This window comes from Micromys minutus (genome assembly GCF_963924665.1).
Source record: "Micromys minutus genome assembly, chromosome: 23".
NCBI classification, from domain to species: Eukaryota; Metazoa; Chordata; class Mammalia; order Rodentia; family Muridae; genus Micromys; species Micromys minutus.
This window is the reverse complement of record NC_137958.1, coordinates 30856737-30873421: the sequence shown is the minus strand read 5'-3', so window position 1 is coordinate 30873421 and position 16685 is coordinate 30856737. Positions and strand designations below refer to the sequence as shown.

Genomic DNA, 16685 nt, shown 5'->3' with positions numbered 1-16685 from the left:
AGGTTTGAGAAATATGAAACTTTTAAATAAATAAAGACACAAATAAACCATAATGCTTAAATTCCCTGGGTAGAAGACAGATTATCATCATGAGCCCTAAGAACTCAATTATTGCTCCCCAACTAGGACTTGGTAACTTGCCTCTACATATTCAGGGTTTGATAAAGAGAGTGAATAAAAAAATGATTAAAAACCAAAACAAAAACCACACATGGCTTGATACTTTGCCAATACAAAAATAAGCATCCACTGAATGTTTATTTACTGTTTAAATTACTTCTTATTGTTACACATTATGAACAGAAAATACATCTTACCACGCACAGAATGAAAGCAATTAAGTGCAATGTTTTATACATTAAAAATCATAATCAGATCTGTACAACAGATAAATAAATGTATACCTCTAACAGTTAGCTTATAAAAAAAACTGAACAGATCATTTATTGTTCAAAATCAGCAGTTTACTCAAAATTCTACTACGGTCATACATTTCAATCAAAGGATCTAGAGTTTCTCTATGCTGTACAGGTTCAGATCGATAAATATTTTTTTAAAAATGCGAGCATAATAGGCAATACCAAATGGCTATAAAGAACCTTCCAAACATTGGAAAAAAAAATACACTACTTAATTAGAGGCCAGCAAATAGTAATGGATCCACAGGGTAGTTTTTTGTGTTTGCTTTGCTTTTTTAAATCCTGGTATTGGTTAGGAAAAAGAAACAGACTGGACTGGAAGGGAAACTTGGCCTTTTTAAGAATAAGCAACAACATCCACAATAACAAAACCTTGTCACAGAGCTTTAGAACAACTCTGAAGGGCAAAGTGTAGAAAGATTTAGGCTTACACACCCGCAGACCACAGCTAGGAAAGACATCACCTCAGGAGACACACAGCGGCTATGAAGACATGGCTTTCTCATTCCACAGCATTTCCATGTTGTGTGAAGGAGCAGTGTGAACAGGTGCAGACACAGTGATTACCACACAGAGGACATCACGACACACAACGGTGTCACTAAGCTAATTAACTTACTTCCATAGGCTTACTGGACAGTCTATCATCCCTGCATATGCTAACTATAATCACCTATAAATGGAGACACAGATCTGGTAGAAACGTGTTTTCCACATGCATTTCTATACAATGCAGCCTGATTCATTGTATGCATTTCACATTGGATACACACAGTGCTGATATATACAATCCCACAAGATCAACGGACATCACAAAACTGTCCGGTTGCCAAAAGTTTATATTTACACAGTCATTAATATCTTCAGACAGAGGATTTTCTTGTCTAGGCAGATGCAAAATGAGCCCAAGGAGTTTACGGTTAGGGTTTTAGGAGCTTACAGTCTTGGTTTCTCTTGAATGGAGGACAGGAGAAGTAGTCCACCAAAGAATGCAAGTGTGCACGCCAGCCTTCTGAAGAGAGACGGGTTGTCTTTAGGAATGGCGACCTGCGCGAGGTCAGTAGTGATCTGAGAAATCTCATGTGCCACGCAAACAAAGATGAAAGTGCTGACGATGATGTTGAGGGTCGGGTTCCCAGGGATGAGGACCAGGATGCCTCTCGTGTCTGCGGCCAGCCATATGTGGTACTGACAAATGAACAGCTAGGACAAAACCACTTGAGTTAGGTGTGCATAGAGCATTCATGAGCAAGTCATGCATTTCCTCCGTTTAAACAAGCGATGATGAAAGGCCTTGGGGGCCTCTGGAGCCATCGATTCTCACACAGCCCCAAAGCCTGCTGTGCTCTCTGCTGCCCTGTACGACTCTCTGCTAACAGTCAGAAAGTGATGGAATCCTGATCAGAAAACTTGGAGAAACTTACCTGCCCCATTTTAAAAAGAAACTCAATAAACCTCCTACTCTAAGAGTGTCTGTTATAACTGCGGTATGAATCATCTGAAAGCATTTTATTTCCAATAACAAAGGTCACTGCAGAATGTGCTTCAGACCCTGTGGCTTAAATTGATTTTGTAGATAATTTTATCTTTTATAGCTCATACTGTGATGAATTTGACTGTCTTCCCACAGTGTCCAGTCATATTAAAGTTACATTTACTACACTAAACATTAGAGATCTCGATTCCAGCAATATTTAATTATGGAGATGAATAAAAAGTCAAGATCTCCCCGGTGTGAATTCATTTATAACTGGTTTAATACTTTTCTTCTTATTTAAGCATCTTAGTTGTACTCAAAAGCTTGAAAGAGTGTGAAGAACTCACTGACACTGACCTACATCTAGCTATTGTTTGAAAGTCTTTAAACACATTCCAAAATGCCTTATGGTTGTTCAAGGTATTATTCTACCTAGAATGTAACTTTAATCTAAAATGTATGCCAGATTTTCGTGTGTGCACGCATGCTCGCACGCGCGCGCGCGCACACACACACACACACACACACACACTCACTCACACTCAGCTGTTTGTGATAAAGTGAAACATTAGAGTACCAACCTCTAGTGAAATTTTTCCAAACCAAGCAAAGAATGAACTGTAAACAGAACGGGCGTATCCAGGGATGTTCCTTATCAGGATGAAGGCCACAATCTATGAGGGAAACCCAGAAAACACATAAGAATCTGTGTGAAGCTTTCTCATTTCTATTCTTGAATTTGATGTTTTTTTTTTTAATTGATAAATACTGGTAGGGTATTTTGGTTAGGGTGGATCTAAGCTGGGCTTCTCAGCATATGATCTGTATGCTGAAGAGTGTGGATTTGAGGTTCTTAACAGAAATGCTTTACTGTATGCCTAACAAAGACCATACTATTCACTCCCAACTCAGACTCTCTGTAAAGTTGATACTTTTGCTTCATTCAGGAAGTATCTGCCATGGCTACACTTTTTCCTTTACATATTCAAATGCCTTGTTTAGGTTTGGATATGAAGGGTTCCTAAAATGGATTTACCCACTGATAGTTTATGTGCGGCTGGATGGTCTGCTGCTTTGATGGGGCCTCCTAGGTAGAGATAGCAGATCACAGGGGACACGCCTTCGAAGCGCATACCTTATCCTGGTCCTTCCTTTCTAGTTCTGTTCCTTGGCCTCATGGGGTGAGCAGCTTTGACAGGCCACATTCCTGTCAAGGCACTCTGCCTCATCACAACGCATATGTAGAGCCTACAGACTCCACCATAACCGAGTAATACTGAATTAAAGCCAGCCTTCCTCCTTGATGGTGCTTCTCTTGAGTATTTTGTCACAGTGACAGAAATCCAATGAGTGCAATCCTTCCTCCACTGACATAGATGTTTGTGTGGGAAGCAGCAGGGCCGTAAGCATTGTTAGGTCGCCGCTGCCCAGCCTGACGGACGGCATACACGTCACACAGCGTTCATATGCACGTGCTCTCCCTCCCATTTTATACAGCAAAACCTCCAGTTTGGGGGCCTCTAACTTGTCACCCGTCTCCTGTATCTTTTTGCACAAGGTAGAATAACCTTCCTTGCATTTTTAAAACTTCAAATTCACAGTCTCATATCCATCCAATAACTAGTTTATTAGGCAAAGTGCTATCCTCAGAATTCATTTTCTTTTCAAAAGAGCAAGACATTATACTTTTAAAAAGAGAGATTGTATTTTCATCATTATCTTTTCAATCCGTTCTCCGATCAAAGGGTTGGGAATACCATTTAAACATAAGAAAAGAGCTTATATTGAGTGAGTTCACCCCATGCCTCGCTCACAGATGTAGGCATTCTCTGGGAAGCATAATAGGTAAGGAAGTGAAAGGAGGCATGCGGCTAATCTGCACGGAGAGAACTCTCAGACGCAATTCAGCTGAGGGACACTTGTACCAAATGGTACCAGGAGCTATTATCCTGACCGGTCTGTACCAGATTTGGAACTTGAGGAAAGGGAGTTAACTTGGTCTGATTTCTCATTAACACAAATTAGGACGCAGTATGAAAACTTGTGCAGGTATTAATTGAGGCACACAGTGAAGATGTATAAAGAAACCTTTTACATAGTTAATAGCCTTGCACACTTGGAGGCAAAGGTCAGGAAGAGGAGACCTATGTCTATTTATTGTGTTATTATAATTAGCAATGTAGCATAGGTATAATGTAAAATACTAGAGATATGGATACATACACATGAATCTGGAAAGAGTACACACCAAGTCACTGCTCTTCATTCTATCTGAGCTTTAACCATTTCCCAAAGTGCATTTCATCTTTTTGTCATATTGATGTCTTATGTTTTATCATGTACTTAATAACTGAAGGAAAGTGAAGAGTCAAAGAAATCATAGCCACACAGCGCACTTGAAGTCTGGGAACTCAATGATGTTTAAAATTGGGTTAGTGTTTTAACTTCCTGGGCACTATAACAATCATTTTCTATACATTCTTTATAATTAATAGCAGTTCTATAGCTACTCACTGTTAGACATTCCTATCAAGTCTGATAGGGAAAAACTAAAAGTTCAGATTCAACATCTGACACTGGTCAGGGCACACTCAATAGTAATATGCTTGCCGTGTACCTGTGAGACCTTGGGTTTTATTCCTTGCAAAACACACACACACACACACACACACACACACACACACACCCTCTGCTCACATCGAAGAATAAGCCTGCAGTCAGGTTGGAATGGGTGTTGTTATAACATTTGAAGTTCTTAGATGCTGTTGGCATTCACAAGGTTGAACAAATAGTCTTAAAAAGAAGCAAACAGCAAGTAAAACGAATGCTTCCTTTAGTTCATCTTCCTTGTCTACTCTTTTACCCTACAAGGAAGAAGCTATGGTCTTCTCAACAAAAGGAGCTTCAGATATCTGAGTATGTGGAGAGGGCTAAGTGGGAAAGCGTTGCTATTATGTTGCTTGCAGCCATTCTCGCTTTCTGCTCTTCCTAAACTGTTCTGTCTGCTATACTGTGAGTGCTAATGTTCCCTCTCATCCTGTGAGTCACAGCAATGACATTTTATGAGGTGTACAAAGAGCTATTGGTAGGTAGTCCATTGTCTGCGGGAGTCATAGAAATGACATGTGAGACATCACTGAACACTTCATTCCTAACCGTGTCTAGAGGAGGTCTCAGCTGTGCCACACTCCACAGAAGCGGAGAATAGAACAAGCAGCCACCTCACTGAGGACCACGCAGGGCCTAGGAGACATTCCAGGAACTCTCATGGGCTGGGTTATCCATCCTTTAGATTTTAAGGCCCAATTTCCTTCAAAACCCCTGTTCTTTCATCAGTAAGAGCTAGAAGAGACCCCCATGTTTTCAAAGTGGTCCATACCTACTGTTTGCACACTGATGACCACACCTTGTGATGGCTGTAGCTGACCAGAATTCTGCTTTGCTGGTCACACACATCCTTATATCTTGGCTCTCTGAATTCCAATCCTGTGTCCTGAGCAAAGTGCCTTAAATAACCCATGTTCCCTTCCATGACAGGGCCCGCCCAACTGTCTCTTCATTCTCTCTGTTCTCAGGAAAATTATCCCTGATCCCTGATCCCTGATCCCATTTCCTCTGTCTTCCAACTAGGTCATAACAACCCTTTATTATGTACTCATAAGGTATGATATACTTCTATTATAATTATGTGATTATTATAATAACTTGTTACAGCGACTGTCAGATCCATAAGCCTGCTGAATCCGGTCATCAGCAGAACATCTAACATGCAGAATCAAACGGTTATGAAATGATTACAAAACACTGAGATCAATGAATCAGTGTGCACTGGTCCACATCTCCATTAAAGCATACGCTTCATGAGAACGGGTGTCATACCTCCTTTAATCCTGGGCCTTTTATTATTAACATGGAACTTAGCACCATAGATAATAAATAAAATTAAATGAATTCAAGCAAATATTAAAAAGGCAAATACAAGAAGAGGATGTTGAAGTGTTTTGTGGATATGACTGTTTGCAAATGTGAGTGTATGTTTCTGTGTGTAGGACAGAGTTTAGCGATGGGTTGTTCTATTGCTCTTAGTTCTATTTTTCTGAGGTATGCCTCTCACTGAAGTTGGAGCTCACCAATTTGGCTAGACAGAGTGGCTAGTAAGGCCTAGGATCTCTGGTCCCTACTGCCCAGAGCTGGGATTTTAGGCACATGCTACTGCAGCTCATGCTGGGATGGACTCCTAATCCCTGTACAGTAAACATTCCCACTGAGTTATCACCCTAGTCCTGGGATTAACATTTCCTAAGTTACAAATGCTTAAATGCATAATTTTCAAACATGATCTAGAAGAAGCCTTTGAGGGTGATCTTACTATCTCTGTTACTATAGAGAAAGACAAGGCTTGGAGATTAGGTAATTTCTGTACAATTTCTAGGGTTTGAACTCTCATCTCTTTACTTCTGAATACTATATTCTTACAGTAGTTTCTAAGTGAAAAGTTGTCTAAGTCAAGATAATTCTTTGGAGCTGAGTGTGGCGGTGAGCGCCATTTTACTGCCGGGAAGACTGAGGCAGGAGGCTGATAAGCTGGAGGCCGGCCTGGGTGGCAGGGCTGAAATGGAGGAAGAGTTACCTGGACCACAGACACAGACGGGTGGAGCTCATTGCACTCTGCTTTGTTCTTACAACTGCTGGCCCAGATGGAATAGGTCTAAAATAAAAACGCACAGTCAGATCTCAAAACGGCTGACCCTCAGACAGACACCAACTAGGATGTCTTAGTGGCTCTCTTCTTTATAACATGGGAGCTCACTGTGCTACAAAAAGTACTGTTAAAGGGGAGAGGGAAAGGAGGAGAGGGGAGGGAGGGAGGGAGAAAGAGAGAGAGAGAGAGAGAGAGAGAGAGAGAGAGAGAGAGAGAGAGAGAGAGAGAGAGAGAGAGATTTTGGCACTTCTGGTAATCTGCCCATCACCACAGAGTGGGCTGTTCACACTAATGAGCACATGGTGATGACGGTGGTGCTGTGGGGCAGAGGTAGGAGTCTCTCTGCAAGTCTAAGGCCAGGCTGCTCTACAGAGAGGCTCCAGTACAGCTGGGACTACACAGTGAAGCCCTGTCTCAACCCTTTCCCTCAAACCCCCTAATAAATAGATAGACAGATAGACAGACAAACAGACAGACAGAAAGACAAATAGTACATGGTATAATTTTTCCCAAATTGATTGTAACTTTTAAAATTTCTATTTTACTATACTCTCAGTATTCGTACTTAACTCATATATGCATTCTATTTGGAACCTTAATTAGAAAAAATACAGTAAAGAGTTTTAAAGTGTTCATTTAAATTACATTTTCTTTATTTAAAGATTTATTTTCTCCATCAGCTAAAAATTTAGAAAATTAGAAACATATTTTGAAACTTACCAAGAAAGACACTACTGAAACAAACAATAGGAAGTTGGAAATTTTGTTTGAAAAGAGAGGTTCACCCTTTCCTTCAGAAAGTATTTGCCGTCTCTGCAAAGCCAGATAAATGAAAGCAAACAGAGCCCCATGGAAGACGACCTGGGAACAACAGAGAATCGGTTTTGAAGAGTTTACTTCTCAAATACTCGCACCCATCCTCGGATCTCTAAAAGTGTATTTATAAACGCACATGGGCTAGAAGCTTAGCCCTTGGAGCAAACTCTGTCAGCTAAAGCCAGAGATTCCTGGAGAGTGCCAGCCAGCAGAGGCTGGGGCTCCTACTCAGGGCCTCCGGCAGCCCGCAGAGGAAGGGAGACACTGATAGTTCAAGCGCTGGAGGTCGAGCCTAGGTCTCAGAAGCACAAACCCGTCCACTGAGCTACATCTCCAACCTCTCCAACATCAACAGTTTCAACATACCAAACTCTTCTAAACATTCTCTAGACATTAAAACACATTTTATACCTATCCCTTCAATCAAACCAAACCACGACCCCAAATCTTATGTTTAAAGGAAACTAGGAATATCAAACGATATGGTGGGACAGAAAGCACACTGCTTTTTCTTAAAAAACAAAAAAACCAAGCAGACATAAATAACCATAATGTCCATCACTGCAATGGACGGGACTTTTGTGTCCTGACCCCCAAGAAAAGAACCTCTCTCTTATGTTGAAAATGAATTCCCATGTGGGATTTGGAGTTTTAAGTGGGTACGTGGGAAACAGTCAGGCCATGAGGGTGTAATCTTTATGAGCAGGGTTACTGCCCTATAAAAGAGACTCCAGAGACCATTTGCAGTGAGAACATGGCTGCCCATGATCCAGGAAGCAGGCCCTCACCAAACACTAAATCTGCCATCACCACAAACTTGGATTTCCCAGCCTCGGGAGCTGTAAGAAGTATGCTTTGTTGTTCAGGAGCTAATCAGGCTCCCCTGGTCTGCTTCAGTTTCCCAAACAGACCAAGATAAGCACATCCTCTAAGCTTATCTGCCAAAGCCTTTAGCAGAGACATTTTATTTGCATGTGGCTTGGAGATGCAATAAAGTACCCTGGGAAATAAACAGGAGTTAGAAAGCAGGGATGACACAGAGTAGCTATCAAAGCATATTGAAAGATGGTGAAGGATAGGCAGAGAAGAGCAGATGGTAAAGTAATTAGCACAGACTGAAGGTATCTGTACTATCTCACTAGGCTTGGCTGCTGCTGCTTTGCATGTCTACCACCAGACCTGCCGTGTAGAGCTCAGCAAGCCCATTCGAGCAGTGATCTTGGGTTTGAGTGCAGACTGAAGACACTTGGTTGCTCAGGGGTATGCCTTTCCTTAATACACACTTCAGAACAGCAACATCTTATGAAACCCAGGACACATCACGAAACTCGATGAATATTGTTCTGAATGGTAAAGCACACATATGTGAATCACCAGTAAATTACAATTGTCAGTCAGAGGCCCCTGTACAGATGACACTTAAAATATTTTCTTGCTGACAGACATGCGTACTTATTCTCTGCTGTAATGAGAAAGGGCTCATGGGTAGTCTGCTTTAGCTTACTCTCAACAAGGGTCTTTGTACAAAAACTGAGGAGAAATAGGCAGAAGTACAAATAGTTTTCTGACGGTGTAATTTGAGGCATGCAGATATCACAAAGGAAATACATACGTAACGGTCTAGCCTCCATCTGAACCACCATTCATACACACTCCCTTCCAGTTCAAAACATTTGGAAAGTGGCCAAAGAGAAAAGATCTTCTCGAACGCACCCTAAAAAAAGAAGGCAGCCAGTTAGGTCAACGCTTGCTTTGCGATTCCATTATAGTCTATATATTTGTTAGGCCAGGACGAAACAAAGACCATTCGCATTCTTAACTTCTGTTCAATTCATTTGAAAACGTGGCTTCGTTTGAGAAAGTGTAAATTTTAGCTATGGCCCAAACAGTTTATTTAATATTTTTCAAATTTGTCTTTCATATGAAAAGTACTAAATATACAAAATTTTGCAAAAACAAAAAACTAGTAATTAGAAATCATTCTATTGAGGAGTTTAATCAAATATTTAAAAATTCTTATGTTTACTAGTTAGAGACACAAAAATACAAAACAACTGAACCAATGCAATATGAATATCCAAAAAAATGATTAAGGTGAAAACACATTTTTTTCCTCTAAATGTCTTTAATTATCTATAATTCTTACAGCTGAAAGAGCCCCTGAATTAGTCACTCCAATCAGCCATCCCCAAATGCTATTACTAGCCACAGTTTCAAGTTTTACTCTGTCCAGTTAGTGAATGGCACCCTCTTATTAATCTGACAGCAGAAGAATGTGAGAAGGAAGGGGAGAAGTCTGGGGTACATTCCTGCACACTAATGAAGCCTTTCAAAGAGAGCGAGTCCTCAGTATGGAATAAAGAATGGCAGTGAATTCCACTAAGGAATGTCCTATTGCTTGACCTACAGCATAGGAAAATGATTACTGCAAACCATAGAATATGAGATAATACTTCAGATAGTACTGAGTCCTGTGTCAGAAGAATTTCATCCCTTTAAGAAAATACAACTATTTCCATTTCTCCACAACTTCAACTGTACATCAAAGAGCTATATTAAAATTTATTCCACAGAAACTATAGATTTATTCTTATGGAGAATTGCAAAATAAAGTCCCCCAGATTATACATGTACACACATACATATAGATATAAGCATCTATTACATATATAACATAACAGGTATGGATCTTCTGAATATCAGCCTATGATATTAGCAGCTCTCTATGAGGAATATCTCTATCTAAACGCATCTGTGATGTAAAGTTCTGTTTGTAAGGAGGTCTCACTGAGCACTAACTTTGGGCAGAGTGTGCTGTACTGTGAGCAGTGCAGTGGGAAGCTGTGAACTGTGAACTTTGAGCTAAGGAAGTTTTCTCCTTCAACTAGTGACGGATCAGCTTCCCCTTTTCCTCTCACAGCACGCTGGGTATTTGTTGTTATCTATTTCTTACTACGTTTCTCTGTTGTTTGATTATGTTGTTTCACATGGAAAAGCATGGATGCCATGCAGTAACAAAAATGCTTAAATACGTCTAAATATGAAAGTACGTTCACAAGCCTAAAAATGCCTCCCGAAAAGGTTATGAAGGGTCAGCTCACACCCCAACCCACACATAACCAATTGTGCCTGATGGACATTTACATTCTAGGAGGCAATTTCATGTGTAGCATTGCAAGTCAACTGTAGCTATGTCAAAACCACAGATATTCAAATTAAAATATTTTGTTACGAGAACCATGATACCCAAATAATATGTCTGTCTGATGGATTTAACCAGCAGATAACAGACTGACATTCTGCTAAATGTACAGAAAATCCCAACCATAAAAATAAAGGCTATAAGGTCAGAAGTACAAAGTTGACCCAAGTCTTGTAAATCAAGTACACTCGACATTCTCAAACCCTATGTAAATAAGTTCATTTTACTGTCTCAATTTTACTTTGTGCATTTAAAGAAAAATCAAGAAACAGTTTGATGCAATGAATAATGCACAAACTAAGCTGCAAATTCTGTCAAGAGAATTTTGATCCTCACTTAGAGCATGTCTCATAAGAGGCATTCAATAAAAGTTTGATTGATCAAAGTCAAGTAAAATGGATCTTGAACAATTGCCAGAGGAAGAGCTTAAAATTGCTCCTACACGGAAAACAGTGGTGAAGAAGCAGCTAGGGTCTCAGAAGAACTACACTGAGCAGTCTTGCACAGAGTGACACCCTGATTACAACCATTAAGAAGGGAAGCTAACAAAAGGCTCTGACTCTTCTCACATAGCACAGTAGGCAGACTTTAAAGAATTAGGAAATATAAACGGAGAGGACCGTACAAACCTGAGAATATGCCAAGAAACATATGCACAGCAGCAGAAAGGCTAGTTTCAACAGTAAGCCAAGATACCAGAAACAATTTCCTAAAAGACAAAATATGTAACATACAAAGCAATATAAATTTATGTTAGTAAACACACCTAGGACAGTCTGTCTAATGTCTTTGTCTCTTGAATGTTTCTCAAAATAACCCTTGAGTCAGCTCTCTATAAAAGTGTTTAGGGCAAAGGTAGGGAAAAGGAAGTCAGTGGAACATTACCATACGGAAAGTGGCTACAGAGCATTACTGACGGCCCACTCCCAGCGCGGTACTAGAGGTGCACTCACAGTGCCTCTTGGATGCTTCACACCCATGCACCACTGAATGTTTCAACCAAGCATCCAGATATATGTGCAATGCAGTGTTCACACTCAGGCTAAATGCTAGCACAGGCAACACGGCTGCTACTTGAACAAAGCTCGGGGAGGTGTACGCTCTCTAGTGGACTGGGACTGAACCATAAAGCACATTACCATATGCATACTTCAAAGTACATGTCCCAGTTTGTGCATTTTCATGAATGGACTGTATCTATCAACAAACTGTGCGTTCACTCTATAGACTGTTCACAGATACTAACACGCTTCAAAACGTCCGTACTAAAACTGTCCCTGAAACTTAGTTAATGTATTAATAGAAGCCAATAAGAAAAAAAAATTTCCTATAAGCAAGATTTAAGTTGAAAGTCAGATACAACTTTAATATTAGAACTAATTATCTGTTTTTTTTTTTTTAAATAAAACCCAGAAGATTTCATCTGAATGACATGATCGTAGGGAAACCACATTAAGACAAACCACTGTGGCCTTACTTGACCATAATCAGTAATCATGATGAGAAACTAGGAAAGGCCAACCTTAGGGGTAGGGAACTGGGTTCCTCCTATGTAAAACAGGCTGATAATAATGCCTAAGAGTTGTACAGGGGACACATTACGAACTCACTGACACACGAAGGCTTTGCAAGTGAACGTCACTCAGACCCTCCACATATGTAAGAAGCCACACAAAGTAGAGCTGCCCATATTGAACACAACATGGGAAGAGCCTCCACCCGCATGGCTCCCCTTCGCTCACGCCTTCGCCAGTCTGCTGCATAAAAGGCAGCATGACACAGCCTTCCTAGCAGAAGGAAGACACACATTGTAAATGTAAACTAGAGCTCTGTAGTGTCATGTTCTGTCGTAAGATACCCGGCTGCATTGTGTTAGAAAGTTTTAAGGCAAAAATCCTAAAACCACACACACGTTTAAATGGCCTACATCTTTTAGTGAAAAATAGGTTTTAGCAACTAACAGGAAATCTAGTGCAGTGATAGAATATATTAATTAACATCAGTGAGACAGTCTATTTACCATTCGCCTTTTTCTGGGTTATCTGTGGCCACAGTGCTAAAGTGACATATATGACCATGAACCACACGGTGACCAAGGGGACGAAGTAATAGAATTGATATGGTCGGTCCATTACGATACATAACAGCACAACCAGGAAGTTGAGACGAAATAAGACCTATGAAAATGGAGAAGAAAATGGTTTTCATTCACAATATACATGAAAAGCCAAGACAATTTTACCTATATACAGCAATATACTTATGAGTCAAATAATGACTTTATAGATGTTTTTTTACCAATCCCCAACCTTTCATTTGCCCCTCAAATCGCTAAAGGGGTTAACATAAAATATTTATGTATTTCATAATGAAATGACAGTAAAGAAGCACCTGAGTTGTCTTGTGCCATCCTTTTAAAGAGAGGGAGGAATCATACCCCACCCTCCTAGGCTTATATTCACAGGCAGAGACTCAGTTGCCTGTTCTATCTCCTGTTGGATTCTGATTTTCCCATTATTATCAAAGGTCTTTGTGATTTCATTACAGTCATTTCGGATATCAGTTTAAAGTTATCAACATAACGCAGAGTGTGAGCAGGTGTCTCTCAGTCCTGTCTGCCGACTTTGTAGTTCAGGGTAGAGCTTTTAGCCCCTCTGAGCCTCTGTTCCCATCTACGGTCGGGAGGCTACCTCAGGGTTGTAATAGAGGGAATGTAATGTTTAGAAACTGCTTAGCAAGAGGCAGAAAGTCAGTAAGTAATCCAGAAAAAAAAAAAGATGGTCATTTTAGGAAACTGTGTATCTCTCTACAGAACCAAAGACCAGCACTGATTCTTTGAGACCTGGTACTATTATACATGCATCTAGGTTCTATTTCTCTTCCACCACTAATAATGCATTTCAAATTACTAAACACTGAACACAAAAACTTTAGGATGATATTTCATAAACCCTACTGATCCACGATCATATTTATACTTTATAACAGCTGGAAGAAAAGGAGAATAACTGACAGCTCTTACCTGACATACTCTATGAATCCCGAAATCTCCTTTGATCCAAAAGTAAGAGAAGTGCCCGTACCCTGTCTGAAACAGATACGCAGCGACCAGCACACGGATGTGCATGTACACAGGCAGAAACTGTAGACAGAAATAAGCAGGGAGAGAGGGCGATGATGTCACTACTCTTGGAGTTACCCCGGATTTTATATTTTCCTAACATATGGAAAACAATGAAACAAATCTCGTACCTTTGGCAATGGCCAAAGGACTACTTACAATATTTGATTTACTTAGTAAAAGATCCCATTAGGCACAAGGAAGCAAAGCTTGGCGATCTCTCTCCACACTCTTCCTCAGGACTGTCACCATCATCGCTCTCTCCATCACACTGAAGCTCAGGCATGCTCGCCGAGGCGCTCTAGACACCTCCTCTTCACAACCACAACATCGCACGGTTTCATCTATACGGGCAGACACAGTCTCCCTTCCACACACTCTGTCAGCCCATCTTTTAGAGTGTGGCTACTGTCTCCACAATGTAAGTAATAAAGGCCTTTAAAAGGTTTACAACCACTAAACTTCACTGGTTTCTGTTTTACAGCCACCTGGTCACCTCTGCAACTATCCAGCCTTAACAGTGCTGAGAGTCATAAGGTAAGATAATGTGAACTTCCCAAGTGATTCTTCGTAGGATAAAATAACTTATGTGTGTACCTTAATCAGACGTTAAGGCCTAGATTATATACACTATGGAATGCATCTCCTTCCTTTACAAAGGATATTACACTGAAGGAGGCAAACAAACCCCAGCAACAACCTTTGAACCTATGACATATACACAAAAATGCATGAGCTCTACTCTATCCAGTCGGATGGAGACTCTGACTCTGACACCGGGCAGCCACATGCTTCCTTGTCTTCTGTTTGCTTGTCAGTGTGTGTCCTGGATCTCCTTCTAAATGAATTCATGTTCCTGGAATCCTGTTTGCTAGTCAGGAGGTGGTGATCTGCAATCTTAGCATTTGTGAGGCTGGGACCGGAGAAACACAAAATCTAGGTCAGCCTGGGCTATACATAAAGGCCAAGGCCGGTAGCTTCCATAGTAGGAGACTATTTAAAATACCAATGGCTAGGGCTAGCTCAGCTGTCCAGGGCTCACCTGGAATGCCCAGGGCTTCAGGATCCACCACAGGCATGCAAGTACTATTCTTCAAATACTATTCTCAGAGTCTAGTTGAAAAATCTCAGTCTTTATTTCTCCTAAGTTACAATGGTGGAAATGATCTGCGTGCTGGTTTTTATTAACTGCATTCCATCATTAGTTTTTTTCCTCTAAATGTCTTATGTTGTCATTAAATGAAATATTCTAAAATGCATTAGAATCACAGATCACAGAGAAGAAAAGAGATTTAGTGTTAAAAAAAAAAATCCTTAAATGTTAACAAACACAAACACATCTTTGTCTACTCCATTCTTGAATGGTAACTCTGGCATAAATCTGAGTTGATTTTTGTTGCTGTTGTTTTTGGAGACAAGATTTTTCTGTGTAACCTGGGCTGTCCAGAGAGATCTGCCTAACTCTGCCTCCCAAGTGATGGGGCTAAAGGTGTGAACCACAGTCTGGGTTTGAATCTGTTTAAGGTTTTATTTTGTTCTTTTTGAGACAGCGCTGCACTATGTGGTCCAGGCTGACCTCAAACTAGTAATCTATCTGTTTGTCTCAGTTTATTGGTTGTGGCATTACAGGTGGGGACAGTCACACAGAGGGTTAAGTACACGTGCACACACATACATACACGCACAAACAAACACAAGTTCTTCTTAAGAGTGTGAGTGTGTGTGTGTGTGTGTGTGTGTGTGTGCATTTGAGTGCAGATGCCCATGGAGATCATAATAACTTGGATCTCCTCGAGCTAGAGTTTCAGGAAGTTTCAGGCCTCATATAATATTAGGACTGGACTAGGTCCTCCAGAAAAGCAGCACACAATCACAACCACTGAGTCATCTCTCCAGACCATAAAAGCTTTTTAATAGTAGAAAATATACTATTGAGGCACTCCATTCCATCGTAAGATGGTCACTAACTGCTCTACAGCAATGAAAAGCGGCCCTGCAATATATATAAAGGCCGTAACCTCTGCAGCACAGCAGCTTGCCCAGTGAGTTCTCTAGTGATTTTTTAAACGTGGCTTCTAGAGCCTTTGCAAGCTAAAAGAAACAGATGACTCCAATTTTAATAAATATATTCCATTTACTTAACTAAAATATTTTAAAACCATCATTTAAACATGTTATTGTAAAGGCAATAGTCTTCATTATTTCTCATTTGAAAAATTTGAACTTAGTGTAAATTTATTAGAATTAACCATACTTAATTTTCTTTCCTCTGAACAGCACCTTTCAGCTGACTAGCTACAGTGTCAGTGGCTACTTGGCTAACACAGTGGAGTCTGGCTGCAGAACCACATGCTTGACGCGCATCTCTCTTCGTCTGACAGCTCTGCAAGTATTGGAAAGAAGATGTCAAACCTGTTAGCCATGCTCGTTCCTTTAACCACTCTCTATACAGCAACGCTTAATCCCCTTAACACTGAGGCCGGGACCACAGAGTTGGGAATGTTTACTTATATTAAGCAAGACAATTCTATCACAGAAAATTGCCAAGTTCCTATCAGAGCTATAACCCTTACATAATAGTTCTCCTAACTTTGAATGTTACCATATTTCAAACCAATAGAAAAGCTGCAAGAATACAATGACCACAAATAGACTTGAAGTACAAGTGTGCTCCTAAATATTTGACATTAGATCTTGTAAGAAGACTGCTCCTTACATAGCCAAATTTTCATTGTAATAAATACATAAAAACATACTATGAATAGAATAGTTCTGTGATATAATCCATATTAAATGTCTTTGAACACTTTTGTCTGCTGAACACAGTCCATGTCTGTAATTCCAGAAGCAAAGCAAAAAGGATAAAAAGTTTGGGGCCAGTCTACGCTCTAGCGCTCCAGACCCACCAAGTGTCAATGAGACACTGTTCCAAAGAAACAAGAGCTGAA

General features: G+C 40.3%; 1 protein-coding gene across 1 annotated transcript in view; it reads right to left on the bottom strand.

Annotated features, from left to right (window-relative positions):
- Positions 1-220: 220 nt before the first annotated feature.
- CASD1 (CAS1 domain containing 1) overlaps positions 221-16685 on the bottom strand; it is a 41260-nt gene continuing 24795 nt past the window's right edge. Inside the window, exons 11-18 of the mRNA XM_080936052.1 lie at positions 13639-13758; positions 12637-12793; positions 11246-11325; positions 9027-9128; positions 7319-7459; positions 6527-6604; positions 2478-2570; positions 221-1622 (exon numbers count right to left, since the gene is read on the bottom strand). Of these exons, the coding sequence (XP_080792178.1) occupies positions 1356-1622; positions 2478-2570; positions 6527-6604; positions 7319-7459; positions 9027-9128; positions 11246-11325; positions 12637-12793; positions 13639-13758 (1038 nt within the window). The 3' untranslated portion in view covers positions 221-1355. The remainder of the gene's footprint in view (positions 1623-2477; positions 2571-6526; positions 6605-7318; positions 7460-9026; positions 9129-11245; positions 11326-12636; positions 12794-13638; positions 13759-16685) is intronic.